Genomic DNA, 19912 nt, shown 5'->3' with positions numbered 1-19912 from the left:
TTGAAATAAATATAAACTAATAAATGCAAAATAGGGCTTTATTAAATAGATACTGAAACTTCTTAAAGACGATTGGCAAGAATATATCTTAAAAAGCACACGTGATTAACAAAGATACAACAGCAATATAATGGAGGAAAGACAGTTTTTAATAAATGATGCTAGAGCAATTGGACATACATAGGCAAAAAAATGAAAATCTAAGTGCCACCTCATATAAAAAAATTAAGAGATTAAAAATTAACTCAAAACGGATCATGAACTATAGTAAACTGAGTAACAGCCATCCAAAGACATACGAGTAACACTTCCTAGTCCCAAGAACAAGTGAGTATCACCTTATATTGTAATACATCTGATTAAAGAGAGGGATTTGAAGATGAAGAAATAAACTGGGATTATCCAGGTCGGTCTGAAGTGCCGTCACCAGTGTCTTTATAAGAGCCGCAAAGGGAGATTTGACACAGAGCCATGTGAAAATGGAAGCAGAGACTGGAGTGGGTGGCCCCCAGGGCCTCAGGAGACCCTGCCAACAAACTGATTTCAGATTTCTGGCCTCCAGAACTGTGAGAAAATAAATTTCTGTTGTTTTAAGTCACCAAGTTTGTGGTAATTTGTTACAGCAGCCCTAAGAAACTAATACAGAGTTAAATGTAAAACATTAAACTATAAAATGTTTAGGAAAATATATATGAGGAAATATTCACAATACAGAGCTCCATAAAAGCAAAAACTGATAAAGTAGACAGACTTAATAAAAATTAAAAACTTTTAATCTGCAAAACCACATACTGGAAAAAAGTATTTGTAAATCACATATCTAACAAAGGGCTAGTATCTGGAATATATAGTCTCAAAGTTCAACAGTTAGAAAGCAACCAATCCAAATAAAATATGTTTTACCTAAGAAGATATACAAATAGCAAATAAGCACACATAAAGATGTTCAACATCATTAGTCATTAGGAAAATACAAATTAAAATCACTAGGTATCACTACACATCTACTGAAATAGTTAAAATTTTTAACTAATCACAACACAAAATTCTGGTAAGGGTGCAAAGAAACTGGATCACTCATACACTGCTGGTGAGAATGGAAAATGGTAAAGACACTGGAAAAAAGTCTGGCATTTTCTTAAAAGAGAAAACATGCAATTACCATATGACACAATTGCATTCTTGGGCATTTATTCCAGAGAAACAAAGGCAAAAAACCTATATATACCGTGTTTCCCCGAAAATAAGACCTAACCAGACAACCAGCTCTAATGTGTCTTTTGGAGCAAAAATTAATATAAGACCCAGTATATTTATATTTATATTAATTATATTATATTATATTGAATTACATTGTATTATACTGTATTATATATTATATTATATTATATTATATTATATTTATTATATTATATTATATTATATTATATTATATTATATTATATTATATTATATTATATTATACCTGGTCTTATAGTAAAATAAAACCCGGTATCATATCATATATCATATCATATCATACCCAGTCTTGTAGTACAGGAAAATAAGACTGGGTCTTACATTAATTTTTGCTCCAAAAGATGCATTAGAGCTGATTGTCTGGCTAGGTCTTATTTTCGGGGAAACACGGTAAATATTCGTAGCAGTTTTATTTGTAATGGTCAAAAACTAGCTATTCCAATTGTCCTTCAGTGGGTGAATGGCTTTTCAAAATGTGACACATCCACACCATGTGGTATACCCTGACCATGTACAGATGCATACTACGCAATACAAGGAACTAACAATTGATACAACAAACAACCTGAATCTGCAGAAAATTATGCTGAGTGAAAAAGAAATCCCAAAGGTTATATAATATTGATTCCATTGATGTAACATTACATAATTCTTTTTTTCTTGGTAACAGCTCTGTTGAGATATAATTCACATACCATACAATTCACCCATTTAAAGTATATAATTAAATGGTTTTTACTATATTTACAGAGTTGTACAATATATGATTCTTGAAATGACAAAATTATAGAAATAAAAAACATTAATGCTTGCCAAGGGTTAAGGAGGGGTGGGGGGGGGAAGTAGGCATAGCTATAAAAGGATTACATGAGGGATCTGTGTAGTGACAGTATGACAGTAACGTTCTAGATCTTTACTCTGTCGATATCCTGGTTATATTTATACATTTGTCATTGGAAGAAACTGGGTCAGGGTACACATGATTTCTGTATTATTTCTTGTAACTACCTGTAAATCTACAATGATCTCAAAATAAAAAGTTTAACTTTAAAAAAATTTATTTTAAAAAGAGCAAAAGTGATAAACCTACCCCACCTGATTTTTAAACATTATGTCCATATATTACAATGCATATTCACTTGATCAGAATGTGTTAAGTACTGACTACATAACAGACACTAGGTATAAAACGGAACAAAAGTGACAAAAATCCCTACCCTGATGGGACTTATACCATCATGTGCAAGCAAGCATTTGTTGCAGGTATGTGTGTATATATACCATATACTCAAAAAATGAATCATTTACTGTGCTAAAACAGCAAAAATAATTAATGAAAGTCAAGAATCCCCAAACAGTCAAATTACTTTAAGAATTCAAATATACTAATAAGATTCTTAAAACAATGCAAAAGGAATGTCCTCTAAGAAATTTTGAAGCAAACTGAATAAAAATGGAAAATTAAGATCCAAAGGCATACATCATATATCCCAGTAAATTCCAGGTGAGTCCAAAAAAAACGGACCATTTTTTTTTAAAGATTCAACAAATAGGAAAAAAGTGAATTAACATTATAACTTTAGATAAGGGAATCAAATTATCTCAAATCTGACCATGTAAGATGTAATATACAAAAAGAAAGTAACCGAATAGGAAAGTAATGTAAAATAAGTGTAAGTAATAAATTATAATAGATTACGATTAAAACATAGCCATAAAAATTATCACAAACAATAATGAATGCCAACTATAATTTTATATATATATATATATATATATATATATATATATGTATATGGTTACAGGAAGCAGAGTACAGCATTAGGAATAGAGACAGTGTAAATGTAATGGCCCTGTGCGATGTCAGAGGGATAGTGGATGGGGGGAGGGGGGAATCACACAGTGTGCTGGATATAAATGATAAACGTCTAAGTATTGTTTTGTCTTGTGCACCTGAAACTAATAAAATTTAAAAAAAAAAAAAAGATCACAAATGTACCCAGAGCACATTCTGAATAGTAAAATTAAAAATTAGTATATAAAAATTCAATATGGAAAAATGCACACAGCTTACTAGCAACTAAAGAAATATTCGATTTTAAAGTGACTTCTAGACACCATTAGAAGTTGTATTAAACTAGCAAAAAATTGTTTTGAAAAAAGTTGGCAAAGATGATTGAATACAGACTCTAGTATAGTACTAATGGCATTTTGTAAGTTAGTTCAATTTTGTGGAAAGTAACATGACATTTATAAAAAGAGCAGTTACTATTTATTGAGTACTTAATATGTGCTAGGAATGGTTCCAGAAACTTTACATTCATTATTTTGAATTCTTACAAAAAGAAATGTTTTAAAAGTTTATTATTTATAAATGAGGAAACTAAGGCTTAAAAAATACAAAGTTAAGAAATCTTAAGAGGCTTAAGGCTAAAAGATGTTTCTCCATTAAAATACAATTCCCTACATGTTCCCTCTACCGCAGGATCTTTGTCCAGAAGTTCCCTCTCACCCAGAATATTCTATACACAAACACAACCCTCTACAAATTAACACTTACATATCACTGAAATCTAAGCAACAGTATCACTTCCTGGAGTCTTTGACTACCTATTCATCCACCATCAACCCACCCTAGATTTGGTCCCCTTCTTAAACTCTCTCAGAACCTAAGAGTTTGTAATTGCACAGTTATCTGAGTATATATTTGAATTAAACTATGTCTCACCAACACCACTCCAAGAGAGCAGGGATCATATCTATCTCTTAATCACTTTATGTCCAGCACTGTAACACAGCTGGGCACCTAATAGGCATTCAGTAATATTTGTTAAAGCAATGAATACCAATTTATCTTAATCTAATCCAAAAACTATTAAATCTCTTAACCCAAAGACATAATCCATAGTCCTCAAAAAAAAAACCATTCCATGTACAAAACACTCTATAAAGCTGTAATCATCCTTGTTTGACAAAGCTGACAAATTCCCTGTATATTACCCTTTGACTCAGCAATTCAACTTGTGAGAATTTATACTGCAGGAAAAACACATGTGAAATGGTATTTATACAAGTTTAATCACTGAGGCATTATTCATAACAGCAAAAAATTAGAAACAAACTGAATGTTCATCAATATGAAATTGGTTAAATAATGATACATCAAACAATGGAATACTAGAACACTAAATACGTTCCATGAGGTCAGAGATTTTTATATGGTTTGCTAAATGCTACAGTCCTAGTATCTACAATAGTATTAGCACATAATGATTAGCAGACATTTGGTCCTGTCCAAAACATCCATGGAGGGAGACATTAGGTTCATGTCAAAAGGTCCTTGAAATCTGGTCCTATCAAAAATGTCTATGAGCATATTTGGTCCATGCCAAATGGTCCTTGATATTTGGTCCTACCAAAAATATGTTCATGGTGAGCCCATTAACATTTACTCATACTTTTGGTTTACAGGATTAATACATAAAAAATACTATGTTTTATTGGTCCAATAACTGTATTGTAACTGTATTGCCGATAATAACCCTTCTTACCTCTACAGCCTAGCTGGTAATGGTACATGGGGTTAGGTAGATAGGATGGCATAGACGACTCCATGGACGTTTTGGACAGGACCAAATGTCCTGCAACATACATAACAAACAGGCAATACTGGTTGAATGAATGAATGAAAACTCTGCAACCAAAAAAAAAAGAAAAAGAAGGTCCTTTATTTATGTACTGATATAAAATTACCTCCAAGATAGTAACATGAAATTACAAGGTACAAAAGAATGCATAGAGTATATTGCTCCTTGTATGAAAAACAAGAAAAAACTTGTTTATATACAACTTTGTCTATATACATCATCTCTGAAAGAATACGTTAAGGTAATAGTGATTGTGGGAGATAGTCATATTATTCTCTTTATACCTTTAAAATTGTGAATTACAATATTCTTCATTCACAATACTTCCTTCGGTATTAAATATCTGGACCAAAAAAGTTGAAAGATTCCTTTCTATTCACAATGATAATCTATCTTTTTGTGTATATGCTCACCATCTAGCCATCTCAATGACCAGATCGACCACCAGTATTGCAGTGCTTGTGTTCAAGTAACCCTTATTTTACTTACTAATGGCCCCAAAGCAATTCACATACCTTTTATTATAGTATACTGTTATAATTGTTCTATTTTATTATTATTGTTGTTAATTTGTACCTAATTTACAAATTAAATTTTATCATCAATATGTATATATAAAAAAAAAACAGCATATATAGTTAGGTACTATCTGCGATTACAAGCATCCACTGTGGGGGAATGTATCCCCTACTGATAAAGGAGGACGATTACACTGAGACTGCCAGACACCATATGGTAACATTAACCAAAGTACAAATTAGGAAGACTGTGTGAAGTCACTTAGTTTGAATTTTGTTCAGTGAGGATTCACTCCCCAACATAAGAGTTGCATACTTCCCTTCCCCATCGCTGTTAACCATGGCCACGTGACTTGCTTCGGTCAATGGACTATGAAAGGCAGAGGCTAGAAATACTCACATGCTTGCTCACTTGGGCTTGCCTCTTACATTTCTGCATGAGAAAACCATGCCCTAGGTGGTTTACTGACTCCAAAAGAATGACAGACATGTAGAGCAGGACTGAAAGCAACCTGCAGCCTGGAACCAAGCCCAGAGGAGACAGCCTACGTCAGTCAAACCACAGTTGATCTGTAGATTTATGAGCAACACGTGCCAATGCTGTATGTCAAAAAAATTTTTAAAAATTTTCAAATCTAGCTTTTTGTGTCAGATGCTATAGTTATTAAATTAATTACATAATTTTATATTTTTATGGATTTTTTAAAACTGTAAAACACATACACAATATTATTCACAAACATTACTTCATTTGTTCTTTGCAATAACCCTGTGAAATAGGTAACTATGTCTCTACACGTTTTATGGACAAAACAGGATAAAAGGAATTAAACGACTTCACGAAGCTGTGGTCTCCCAATATAAACTCATTCATTCCTTTACTCAATACTAAATGCTCATAGTATGCTCAGATAAGTTAAAGTACATCTGGGTTACTGCCTGTATAGAGCTTAGTCTAACATGTGAGAATGACATTTGTCAAATCATCTGATTCCAAAAATGTTGATTATAAACTGTGATAAGAGGTATAAAGGAATGTTATTCATGTCCTCTATTTCTAACTCTATGTTCCTTCCTTTGCAGGACCAAACACGTGTCCTCAGATATAAAACTTATTCCTCATCTCCCTTTGGCTGGACCATTTCAGTCTGCTAGACAGCTTATTTCAAAACAATTTAGAAAGGGGAAGGAAAAAAAAAGGTGCAGGGCAAGATTACTAAAACTATTTTCAGGCATCAAAGGATCCTGTATCCTCCTTTAGGATAATGCATTACCCTGAAACAACTTAAAAGGTTATGTTTAAGTTTCTCTCAACTTTAAACTAGCAGATGCTAGATGAATTTCTGTTCTTACCCATTCTCCTAACAAAAGGCTGATCGACAGACATTGAGAGAAAAAAACAACATTCCCATCCATCGTGCTCCCATTTTAGTATTAATTAATTTAAAATCTGGCATCTTTTATCTTCATAGTCTATAGTCAAAACCATTCCTCAAAATAACTTAAACTTAAAAAAAAATCACATCTTAAGTTGGTCTTGAGGACTTCAAATTAAGTTTGTTACATAATCAAATAGCATAGCATTTTTTAATTATACCATTTTATAAATAACTTTGTCAAAAGGATTTGAGTAAAGTCTTAAAAACCTTACAAAAAAAGATGATCTGGAGCAGCCATTTACTAAATCGGCAAGAAACCATATAAGCCTGGCTTTCAGAATTATAACAAATTTGTAGAAAGAAGAAATTTTAAAAGTACAGATGCTCAAACAACAAGATACCAATAAAATTGTTAAAATTGTAAGAAATATAAACTGAAATCCAGGGACTGGATAATCCCAAGCAGGTTAATAGAGAATCACACAAATCTGTGCTTAATGAGCAGAGGAAGATGATTTGTATTAGCTTATTTTAAAAGATGCCTCCTTACAGAGATGCCCAAAAGAAAACAGATTAGATTTCCATTTTTAAGAGTCTGGCAAGGCACCAATTTGTACTTGTTATTGTATGTAATTTGCATTGTAATGGAGCTTACTTGTAACAACTACTTGAGTTACTTATTTCCTTGACCATTCAGAAAGAGGAAGAAAGGAGGTTTGGTTCAAAGAGCCTTTGAAGATTACAAAAGAAAAAACCAAAAGAGATAAATACACCTTATTACTATGCCAGCCCGTATCTTCTTCTAAAAGCTTAGTTTGAATACCTGCTCAACTTTAATATTCCTAATTCATCTTTACATGTTTTTCAAAATATAACATCTGACCTAAGCATCTGACACTGCTAACTACTGTTCCCTTAAAATTTTTCTGTTTCTACTGTCACAATTCGTCCTGGTTTTCTTCCTATCCTGTCCATTCCTTTTCTGGCTGCACTTTTCTTCATTCTGTATTTAAAAACGTATTCTCCAGCATTTTGTCCAATCTAGGCCCTCTGCTATCTTTCAATTTCTATACCTCTTTTTGTGGCTACATCCATACTCACAGCTTTAGCTCCATGTATTCTAGATTTACATACACATACCTAACTACTGGACATACAATCATCATATCTCACATGATATCCTTAAAATGTGAGAAATCTCTTCTCTCCAGTACCACAATCATTACCTTGGTTCAGGTTCTAATCATTTCTCTCTTCTTACACAGCAAATAATTGACCTCTTCACTAGTCTTACCACCAACAAACTGGACCCTACTGCTAAAGTAAACTTTCTAAAATTGAAATGTGACCATGCTGCTCCCTTGCCAAAAATTACTGAATTGGTCTCTAATGGCTTCCAGGAAAAAGTTTTGGCTTACACAGTAAGTTCCTGCCAATATTGCTGTGTTCATCTCCACTACACTCATCCTTTGGCTCCAGTCAAACTTTGTAGTCTAGATACAGTCATCCTCTGTAACCCCTCCTTGCCTCTGCATATGCTATAAACCTAATCCGGGTATTACCCAACAAACCCTGAATACCAATTGTGACCTAAAGTATTATTTTATCCAGGAAATCTCTCCTATATTCATAAGCTGATTTAGATACCTACTCTCAATGCTCACATAAAATTTTCTATCTAAATCTCATATCAATCACATTCATGTATAGGTCTTCTCCATTAGACTACCGTATTTCCCCCAAAATAAGACGTAGTTGGACCATCAGCTCCAATGCATCTTTTGGAGCAAAAATTAATAAGACCCGGTCTGATACTAAATTATATTATATTATACCAAGTCTTATATTAATTTTTGCTCCAAAGGACGCATTAGCGCTAATGGTCCAGCTATGTCTTGTTTTCAGGGAAATATGGTATTAACAGTCTCCAGGGAAAGAGCACTTTGTATTCTCTGTACCTGACATACAGAAAGCATCCAACAACTGCTGCTTAAAGGAATGAATGGTGATTAAATGGGAATTCATATTTGGTGAAGTTACTCTAACGACAATGAACTTGTTCCTTTGACTAGAATAGTGGGCAAATCCTTTGCTGTTGTGGAAATGATAATGAAAACTTTTTATTTCCTAATAGACCCAGTGCCATAGTGACCCAAAGCCCATATATCACCCCATTTCTCACCACCCATGAATCAAAAATTGACTTTGTAGCTAACTATAAATTTGTTAAAGGCACAGGTTTGTCCTTTGTGAAAAGGGAAGAGCAAATGACATTTTAAACTAGGTTGTTTAAAACAGATTCTATTTATTTCCCCACCAAACTTCTTCCAGTCAATTAAGACCCTGTTCCACCATAATCAGCCCTTCCCAAATAAAACTTTTTCCCCTTCTGCCTTCTTTAATTCATTGTCCAACCAGAACCTGGAGCACTGTGTAGGTTGGAGGGAGGGGCAAAAGAAAGAAATACGGGAAGGTGATAGAACAGCATCCATTCCTCTTATCAACAATCTGCTCTATATTTCATTCCCTTTCCATATATAGTCTGGTCACATCCAAACCCAATGAGTTGATCTGAGGAAAGTCCTTAACAATCAACTCCACTCTCTTTTCCATAGCCTTGAGGTCAAGCCAAATTAGTCTGACTTTAAATGCCCCCCAAGGGAAATGGACTAAAGCAAACTGCTTGGAATTTTGAGGGGAGCTAGAGATTACAGTGAGTTCTATGATCTATGAGGTCAATGACCCAAAGAGTAACTAAAATGATTTTGTCCAGAAAAAATTTACTTCCTCTCACTTTGCCCTCCTTCAGGTCCCTTCCTTCCACCCACTACCAGCACAAGCACAGGAAAGGCATCAAGTTATGATAATGAATACTGACAGATTAAAGGCTAAAAAGCATACACTGTGCCCTAGACATCTCAAAATATATTTCTAACAATCAACCTATTTGTTGCACCAAATAATAAAAGAATGTCATTCATCTCCCTTAAACAACAAAAACATAACTGGCATAACTTCTATAATGAAAAGCTACATGCTTTTGGAATTAGGTAGACAGTAAAGATTGGGGATCAGAGAAAAGTAGGTATCAAGAAACAATTATAATGAAATTTCTGATTAACCCCAAATTCAATCAGCTCTTTACAAAATTATAGAAACTTCCTCCCCCCAAAAAAAAGTAGAATCAAGAAATACATTTAGAACCTCGTTTGATTCTTCTCAGCTATTTATGAGCACACAGAACTTTCAAGCCTACCTGTATTCTTTTGAAATAAAGATTTTCAAGCCAGAAATTCACCTGCCAGAAATTCTTTTGTAAGTTTGGAATGGAGCCTGGGAATTGGTATGTTTACTTAAAAAGTTCCCCAGGGACCCCAATCAGCAGCCAGATTTATCACAAGTGCTATATACCTTTACAAGATGGGCTCCTTCCAACCTTGACACTCCAGCAGTCTATAAAATTATTGAAGCTCTTCCTATAAACATGCCAAATCAAACCGCAGAACACCACCTAACCCCTCTGTGGTCTCCCTCACCCCTGGAGTTACTGCCTTATTTTCAATTGATTCCTAACAACAGTCTGTCTTCCTTTCTCTTCTCCACCCTTGTAGTAACCAAGTAATAAGCAGAAGTGTATAAAACAAAGGAAAATTATCACTTCAATACCCGGAAATCCTGTCAGTTCTAACATGAGTAGAAAACCCATTCTAGATCTTTCTAACATGTACTGAATTTTAAACGAAACAAAATACTCTCAAGGGTGGTCTGTGAAGCAGGATTGAAAGGTAAGTTAGATAAGAGCCCTTGGATCTGGAAAGGATGGACTAAGATTCTGAAAAGAAGGGGAAACTTTAAAGCAGGGCAGGTCACAGGAATGGAGCAAGCGGGCCCGTGCAGGCACCTCAGCGGGTTTTGACACTCGACACCCAGCCTTCATTCAGGTTGCTAGGAAACAAAAAGGCTCCACGTTCCCTGAGATTCCACCCGGGCCTGGAAGAGAGAGGGGCCTCCGGGACCTGAAGACGCCACAGGGAAGGGCCTGGGCACTGCCCTGGGGACGCAAAAACGAGGGACACCCGGGGACCGGGAGCTCGGGCTGAGGGGCCGGGCGCAGGAAGCGGGCCCCGAGCTCGGGGGGAGGGCGGTCCCGGGCTCTAACGGATAGGGAACGTGCCCTCTGCGCAGAGCAGCGCTCCGGCAGGGCCGCGGCGGGCTCGGGTACCCCCAGGCCGCGGCAAAAGGTCCCGGGCAGAATGCGGGGCCTAAACGACCACCCGGCTCCGGTCGGGAGAGGGGGCATCTACTCACACGTGCTGACAGGCCGCGGTCCGCACCGGCGTTTTGAGCACCTCCTGACAGACGGGGCAGTAGAAATCATCTTCGGTGTAGGAAGTGGCCGCGGAGAGATCCTCGGCCATGGCGGGGTGGGGAATCAAGGCGGCGGTAGCCGCCGAGGTGGCGGTGGCGGTGGCGGCCCGAGGCCCGACTCCCTGCGCGAACCCGGAGGGGGAGGGGAACCTCGTCAGGAAGCGGCTCGCGCCAGGGGGGGCGGGGACCGGGCGGGGCGGGGCCGAACGGCGAGACGCTACGGCCGCACGCGCCGGACGAGGGTCGGTCCCCAGGGCTGCTCCTCCCATTGGGGCGGGACGGGAAGGCAGTGCCAGGCGGGAGGCAGCGGTGGAGAAAGCAGCGATTGGCTTCACTTTCGTTTCTACAGAGGTTTGGAGCATGCGCGGCGCCGCCCTTCTGGCCTGGGAAGGGAGGCCGCAGCCCGCCCCCAGGCCTCCCGCAGGAGGCCAGGCCAGTACCCGGCTCCTGGACGCGGACCCGGCTCCGCCCCTACCTCTTTACTTCGCTTCTCGTCTCCCTTTCCCCTCCTTTTTGGCTCCCTTTGCCCACCTTTACCCCACGTCCCTGGCCAACACAGTCGTCTGGCTCCCCGCCGCAACCCACTCTTTCGCGCGGCTGCCTACCCCGCCGCTTGATAGATGCTCACTTGGGATCTCCGGAGCCTCACGGCTGATGGAGCACTTTCCCGGCGCGTGTTGATAGAGGAGAGGTGGCCCTCGCCGGCCTCGCGCTTGTCTGGCCGCAGTTGCCTTCCCTGCGGAGGCCGGGAGGGGCGTGGCGGACGGAGTGCCGCCGGGCTCATGGGCCCGAAATGGTGCCGGGCCCGGGGCTCACGGTGCACCGGGATCCCACAGCTCCCTCCAGCAGCTCTCCCGTGTCATTGCTCTGTCTGCTGCCTGCCGGGCAGGTCACCGAACCCTGGAAGGCGTCAAGCACCAGGTGGTGGAATGAGAAAGGGCGGCCTCCATAGCAACCGGCGCGTGGCGCCTTCAGCGGGTTGTGACATAAACAGCTGGGTGCCTACATCTGCCCCCCACCCCCACCCCCGCCACCGTATTGCGAGGACTTCATTTCTCACCGCTATCAAATATACTGGGTTTTTCAGGAATTTTTCCTCAAAAAATACCATTTCCTAATGTTAAAGATTTGCTCTTTATGATTTGCCCTTGTCAGAATGTTTTGATTAAGTCAAGATGTGTTATGAAGCAAGTATTATAATATCCGTTTGTAATCGTTTGCGGGGGGGGGGGGGGAAATTAAAAATAAGCTCCCTTGTGAGAGTTTCGTTTTTCGCCCTTAACACAATGTGACTGGCAGTCACATTTGTCGATGTAGTCTTCCATCCACACCTTTGTTTTGTTCGGTTTTTGATAGCTTTAAAGAAAAATAATGTAGAAGCACGGATCTAGCTATTTCACCAATGTTATTTTCTAAATGTTTTTATTTTTTAATGAGGCTTTCATTCGCAGATATATCCACCTAACCGATAAATCTCTAAGATGCGATCACACATGAAAGGAGCTAAGGAAAATCTGAAACATCATAAAGCATCCTCAATTAGCTTCAGGGGAAAAAAAGGTTTTATTAGCACGTGGTGTTGAAGCTCTCCACCATGGTCTAAATAAGTCATAAATAGAAGTCACTGAAGGGACTAGTTAATTCAATTCTGTCATTTATTGTCTAACATTGGTCTTGGCACTATGTTAGATGTTATGCAGGTGTTAGGAACTTCGCTCTAAGCTAATTTATACTTTTGGATGTCTTATCAAAGTGAAAGGACAAAAAAAATTGGTATTTGCCAAAGTATTAAATTTTTCATTAACAGTGAGTATAATGAGGATAAGAAGTGAAATGATTGGATGTGTGTGGACTTAGAGAAAACCTTATGGAGGAAACATGTCTTCATGTACATCTTAAAATGATGATGCCTGGAATAATACTTAATTTTTTTATCCAATGAACAGCTAATCCCCGCTATCAAACTACAACATTTTGCATTTTTGTTCCCTTTCCTTCCTAGCAAGAACAGTGGAAGCAGAGCAGGAAAGTTAATTTTAGCTTCAGGTTTCCTGATTTGGGGGTGGCGGGGGTGCAACGAATAGCAGTAGGCCAGGTTCTTTCAAATTTACTTATAAAATAGTTCTTAGATTAGAAATTTCACCCTTTTGATGATAAATTTCCAGTCATATTTCACTTATTTTTACCACTTTTGGAAGTAAAGTATATTTTCTACTTAATAGAGTGTTTCTCTTTATTAATTGGGAATCCTTAACTAGAAAATTCATTTTGTATAATAGCTTTAATTTTATTTATTTCACTCTGTCTCTAGTGGCAGCCTTACTAATGCTGTAATCCAAACGTGTCTTATTACTTCCTCATATAGTCTGAGAAGTCATTTGGCATACGTGTAAGCATAAAGTTGCCAGTATGTGGAAACCCATAAAAATAAGTGGGTATAAGTAGAATGTAGTTTAAAAAATAAACCATAGTTGTCAAACAACACAATCTTCTGTCTTGGCAGCAATTCGTTTGAAAAACTACTTGATATTTTTATGGCAATGTCATAGATTTACTCAAAATACATTCAGTCATGTAAGTAAAATGCTCTCAGCCTCTGGACAATAGGAGAAAAACCCTAAAGGTTAGATCAATTTGATAAACTTAGTCTGTTGCAATAACATAAACAGTTCCTTTAAGTTTAGATTAAAGCACCCTGTCTCTTAATAGTCCATCTCTCTCAGTCTACTCCCACCAAATGGCATCCTGGAGGATAGAAGGGACGACAAGGAATAGCTAACATGAACTTGAGATACTACTGGGGAATCCTGCGATACTACTGGGGGTCCTGAGATCTGCAATGTCTCCTTTGAATGCTTGCTAGACATTTCTGCAGCGGGGTTAATTTTGGCTGCTCCCTGAGATGCTACAAATCCTGGGCATTCTACTGAGGGTACCTTCTAGTGAATATTGCTCTGGCCTATCAGCTGGGTCAAGGGTTTGTGGTGTGCCCTGGTTGATTCAGCCTTACACTGTAGAACCCTCTGAATCTCTGCCACAGTCATCTGCTATTCCTTGGCCCTCAGTATGGCAGGGAGCTTAGCAGAGCTTAGCAGGCCCTCATACTCTCAACGCAGCTACTGTGTTTCCCCCAAAATAAGACCTAGCCAGACAGTCAACTGTAATGCGTCTTTTGGAGCAAAAATCAATGTAAGACCTGGTCTGATTTTGCTATAATATGAGACCGAGTCTTATAGTAATATAATATAATACAATATAATATAATAAGACCCAGTCTTATTATATTATAGTAAAATAAGACTGTGTCTTATATTAATTTTTATTCCAGAAGATACATTAGAGCTGATTGTCCAGCTAGGTCTTATTTTGGGGGAAACATGGTACTGCCCATAGCATCTCTTGGGGTCCTTGCATCTGCCACTCTGGGAGGGAGCCTCATTCTACATAAACATTCTATGTCACTGGATTTACATGGAGTGCTGACTGGTACGTTGGTTCTGAACAGCCTATAAGGCCATGTGCTTTTATTAATAACTCTTTAACCCTAGCACTCCCCTCAACCTATCTAACATACCATTCCCCTACTCTGTCTCTCTTTTCTGCCAACATTCCCTTGGACTGGAAAGAATGGACTTTTCCCCTTGCCACTTACTGCTGATTAGGCCCTCCCATACGCAAAACTCTCTAATCAAGTCCAGTAGGCTAGGCGGTAATTAACACCCTAAAGGGATAATTGAGTGAATTTAGAAAGTTAATTTCTTCCTTGACAAAGCTTGGCTTTGTCTTAATACAGAGCCTTTTGGAAAGCCTGTTTTGCTGGTAAAGTGGTTGCCTTTGAAGATGTGAACTGGGAAACTGGGGAATGGAATGGAAGGGAGGCTCATGTTTCGCTGTCTACCCTTTGGTGTCTTTTTAAATTGGTACCTTGTGCAGTGTTGACAGTTTCAGCTGGTTCCTACCAGTACAGCTCTATTAGTCCTTTTCAGCCTTGCCTTTTCTGATTGGTCAATAGTCTGTCCTGAATGACCAGTTGTTAATTTGATTCCAGTTGTTAAATATTTTCAACAGCCTCACTCCTGACCATGTCCGTAAATAACCTATTTACAGATGGCATATAATTTAATTGTCCAAACCTATTTTGGAAATGTTCTTTAAAAAAAAAAAAAATGAGCAACATTCTTTTCATTCCTGTTGAATTAATCTTAATTTCTTCTTTTCCTCACCTCATCCCCACACACACACAGGCAGATGGATGCCTCATGCAGAGTAAGAAGGCAATCAAATGAATGAGACTATGAGAGAGAAACAATAACAGGTACCATGTTCCTATCAACAAACATTCAAAATGCCTGCTCCCATCCCCCACTCTAACAAATAATGGTCATTGTTCAGGTATCTTCTCTCTTTTTTTCCAGCTATATACTTCAGGAGGCAACATCCATTCCCATGGGGGAAAACCATGATAAAATTGGGCCAGTCTGGATGAGCCATTTCCGTTTCTTTCCAGTGGTTTAGGTATCAGTATGTAATTCCGTTATGACCAAGGTGGTATGAGGGGAATTCTGAGGACTTTAGCAAGTATTTTGCTGATCAAAAACCAGACAAACAGGAATAAACAATTCCATGCTATTAATACATCCAGATGTTTTCCTGTCTATCTGTGCTGGCTGGAACCATCATGAAACCATGAAAATAATATGCCAATGTACTAAGATGGCAGAGCTGAAAGATGGAAAGAATGTAGGTCCTTGATGTAGTTGAGCCATTTAATTAATCTAATCAACACTGGAACTGCCCTACCTCTTATCTGTTAATCTCTTCTAGTTTAAACCATTCTCAGTTGACTCTTCTGTTATTTGCAGCTCAAAGTGTCTAAACTGAGCATTTGCTTCTAGACTCTCAGATCCATTTCCCCGCTAGTCCCCTGTTCTGCTGTTTGTTGCTGTACATAGCTCACCCTTACAAACTGCTCCCCATTATTCCTTGCCAACATCTAGCTAATCATCCAATAGGAAGCTCTGGTGAGAGACTGAAAGAAGCCAAGGTATTTCTCCCTCTCAGACATTGTGATTTATAATAAGAAATATATATTTGATCTTTGTCCCAGTTTTTGGCACAGAGCTCCTAAAACCTTTGTAATTTCCTATGTGTTGAGAGCAATAAATGTGTCAAATGTTAATGGGGTGACTTTTGGAAAGGCCTTAGCTCACCTGAGGATGAGGGCTGGTTTGCCAAGAAGCAGCAACTAAGTGACTAAAGGGTTGGAATATTAAGTCCCACTCTTGGACCTCCAGGGAAAAGAAAGGGAATGAAGATTGAATTCAATCAAAAAAGACCAATGATCTAATCAATAATGCCTATGTAATGAAGCCTCCATAGTAACTTAGACAGGGTTCAGAGAACTTCCAGGTTGGTGAACATGTGGAGATTGAAGAGACTGGTATGCTCAGAAAGCAAGGAAGCTTTGTACCCTTTTCCCCATGTCTTGCCCTATTCATCTCTTCACCTTGCTGTTCCTGAGTTATATCCTTTTGTAGTAAACCAGTAATCTAGTGGGTAAACTAGTGGTTTCCTGCGTTTTGTAAGCACCCTAGCAAATAAATCAAACCTGAGGAGGGGGTAATGAGAACCTTTGGTCTATAGCCAGTCAGGTGACAACTAGGACTTCCAGTTGGTATCTGAAGATGAGGGTTGGGGTGGGGAGCAGTCTTGTAGGACTGAACCCTAAACCTGTGTTATCGGATGCTATCTCCAGGTAGTGTCAGAATCGAGTTGAATTGTAGGACATCAAGCTGGTATCCAAGAATTGCTTGGTGTGTGGGAAATACCATTCCACATACACAGTGGGATTGGGTGAAAGAATTTTATCCTCCATCCCCCTCTGCTTCTGTCAGTGGCTTCATTTCTTTCATGGTTTCAGCTTCTGGGAGACTGCCTTTCCCTCTGTGGTCCCAGTTCCTGCTGGGCAGTCCTGGCCTTTTCTCTGTGGCTTCTGTATTTGCCTCACTGTCACACTTGGTCTTTCAGCAATTCCAACATCCTCTTTTGAACTACTTATTAAAAGTTCTACTTTCCTGACTTGACCCTAACCCATTTTCCTAACTGAATTAACACTTTAGAAAGAGAGGAGAAGGCAAAAGAGAAACACTGCAAAAGTGGTTCTTCCAAAGAGCAGAAACTGAGTTACTTTCCATTGTGGGCTTAAATTCTTTCTTCACAACTTTGCAAATTAGCACAAATGGAAACCCAAAAGTGAGATTAAATTACGTGTAGAAAATAAAATAATTTATCCTTTTTAGTCTACCCTAGTTTGGGACAGTAAAATTTCAACTCCTTCATAAATGTCATTATGAATATGCATTTTCATGCTATTTACATAGCATTTAATTTCATATCAGCAGTATATTTATGTACTATTGTAGAGCTATCATATTTAATAACATTCCTATTAGTAGTCCCTGTGGCCCTATTTATTCTGTGGCATCCAGCCTCTATGTTACAATTGATTAGAATAGATGTGTGTATAGTCCCAACGTGTGCCAGTCATACTCTCTCCCAAGAATGTGGAATTCAAATCCCTATATTCTAGTCAGTCTCTGTTAAGTGCCTCAGTTTGGAAGGTATGTCAACACAAGCTGCACAACCTGTGGGACAGCCGCCTTCTTCCTTGCCCAAGCAGAGGAAGCCAATCAGCAGAGAGAGGGCAAACCAACAATGAAACTGACATTCTGAGTGCAGTTAATATTTCGCTGAATGAGCTACTACGCTGTCCTAAGAGGCAGAGCCATAGACTGGACCAGAAACAGCACTAGATTTCAACAAATCAACTCACATTCCAACTTTTCTTTGATGTTGTTGTTGTTGTTTTTTAATCTCTGAGAGAAAGATATAAATTTGAAAATAAAAGATCTCTCACCCTTGCCCGTGCCCCTCCTTTCTTTCTCTCTCCTTCTTTCTCCCTTTCTCCCTCCTCATTTTTTCTTTTTCCTTTTATTCTTTCCTTCACACATTTATTGACATCCTCTGGGCATTGTCCTGGGCTCATAGCCAGGATAAATGCAACTGTAATAAAATTTACTCCAGTATAACAGTGGAGGCAAAAGCCTGACGCCAATTTCAAAAAGCAAACAAAGCCTAATTTTTAGGGAAATAGCAGAACCCTCCAGCACATATACACCCTTCTTTCTATACATTAAATTCAATTATTCCAGCCATAGCTCCTTCAATACATATGCACTTACTAGTTCCTCAAAAGGAGACAATCAAAATTCCCTTCCAGCTATGCTTCTAGAAATAATGTCATGAGGCTACTATTTTTCCAATTCAGTATTTCTTAGTTCTTCCTTTAGTTGAGTCTTAATTTGGTCCACTTTTAACATCTCACGATCCTGCAGCCTTAGACTAAATCATAAATGTGATTCATATCGACCACCTCTTATGTACCACAGTCCAGAGCAAATGCAACTATTATACAATGAAAACTTCCATTTAGAACGTGGAGAAAGGAGAAGAAACCATAGGACAAGTACCATCTGCTGCTGGACATAGTTAATGAAGCAAAGAAGAGAACTACTGAGTCTCATGGGCATCATTTGGTTGACTTGGCAGTGGTGAAAATTCTATTGTCAAGTAATCTGGCTTTCTGATATTGCCTGTTGGGATCATTTCTATTGCCAGGGGAACACGTAAAAGTATGTCAGAGTAGCCAGGCCTGTTTGGGGAGAGAGAATTGTAAACTGTCATTTGCAGTTCAGTTTTTGTTAAAGGTATTGGGGTGCAAAAATGGTCTGAGGCTTAATAAGGAATGAAGACATTCTGCCCCATGGATTTTAATGAATCACAGGCCTGTTATACAGTCTAGGTTTTTGCTGGTGCTACAATTCTAATAAAATCTTAGTCACCTATCAGTTTCATTTTAGAGGAACTTGCTAAAAGTAAACACCAAAAACTTGGTCAGGTCAGCAGGGCTGTTAAATTGAAAAGCCAAGGCTGGGCTACACTCATAGATTTTCTGTTTGTCAGCAGGAACTTGGAGCAACACGTACCCAACTTACTCTGTTTGACAAACTTTGTCTTGGGACAGTATGAATGAAGGAAGCCGGCTGGGTTGGCAGAGAGCTTTTCTTTGTCTTCTAGAATATCATCCATCCCCAGAATGAATTCCAGTTCAGTGTACATTGCAATAGCAGTGTCATCCCGTTTGTCAGGAAGGGAGACAGTGTGAGGTACTGTGGGGTGACTCAGGGAGCCAGGGTACTCTAAATCCTCTGTTAATTCCTTCCCATTCTGGTTGCCAGGATCTCACACTCTCTCAGTCAGCATTTCAGTTTTATACACAGAAAGAGAACTGAATCAGAGAACTAGACTTCCACACTTCAGTCCAGCAAATGATTACTTTCTTGATTTGGACCTCAGCATTCTCAGTTCCCAGCTCTTATTTTTCTCTATCCAGACCCAGTAAAATCTAGATGGGAAGCATGCAAATTTCTTGTTGGTACTGAGGAAAAATCAACATAATCTGATGTATCAGTCTGGGTCCAATCAGGAAAGAGAAATGTGAATAGACACAGTAATTTTACTGAGAACATTTAATATCAAGAATTTTTAACTCTAATAGGGGATTGGCATAAGAAGTGGAGAACTTTAAAAAATATAGGGTTGAGTGCTCACTTGCTATACTAAAATTGGAACAATATAGAGAAGAGTAGGTTGGTCCCTGTGCAAGGATGAAACGCAAATTCATGAAATGGTTCATATTTTA

The 19912-nt window shown here is 38.6% G+C and overlaps 1 protein-coding gene and 1 non-coding gene across 4 annotated transcripts in view; one reads left to right on the top strand and one right to left on the bottom strand.

The window, feature by feature from the left end:
• RNF138 (ring finger protein 138) overlaps positions 1–12101 on the bottom strand; it is a 34826-nt gene extending 22725 nt beyond the window's left edge. Inside the window, exons 1-2 of one of the 3 annotated variants that reach the window (XM_019714083.3) lie at positions 11780–12101; positions 11092–11273 (exon numbers count right to left, since the gene is read on the bottom strand). In XM_019714083.3, the coding sequence (XP_019569642.3) occupies positions 11092–11273; positions 11780–11935 (338 nt within the window). In that variant the 5' untranslated portion in view covers positions 11936–12101. Of the gene's footprint in view, positions 1–11091; positions 11529–11756 lie in introns of those variants that run through there. The other 2 variants (XM_019714084.3, XM_088797950.1) reach the window with 2 other exon arrangements.
• A 7709-nt stretch (positions 12102–19810) lies between these two features.
• Positions 19811–19912, top strand: LOC141567061 (U6 spliceosomal RNA). Its single transcript, XR_012489457.1, has one exon. It is a non-coding gene; the product is annotated as a U6 spliceosomal RNA (small nuclear RNA).

Source organism: Rhinolophus sinicus, chromosome 4 (genome assembly GCF_057876585.1).
Source record: "Rhinolophus sinicus isolate RSI-liver-muscle chromosome 4, RSI-T2T, whole genome shotgun sequence".
Taxonomy (NCBI): domain Eukaryota; kingdom Metazoa; phylum Chordata; class Mammalia; order Chiroptera; family Rhinolophidae; genus Rhinolophus; species Rhinolophus sinicus.
Note: the sequence above shows the minus strand (reverse complement) of the source record. Positions and strands in the feature narration are given on the sequence as shown.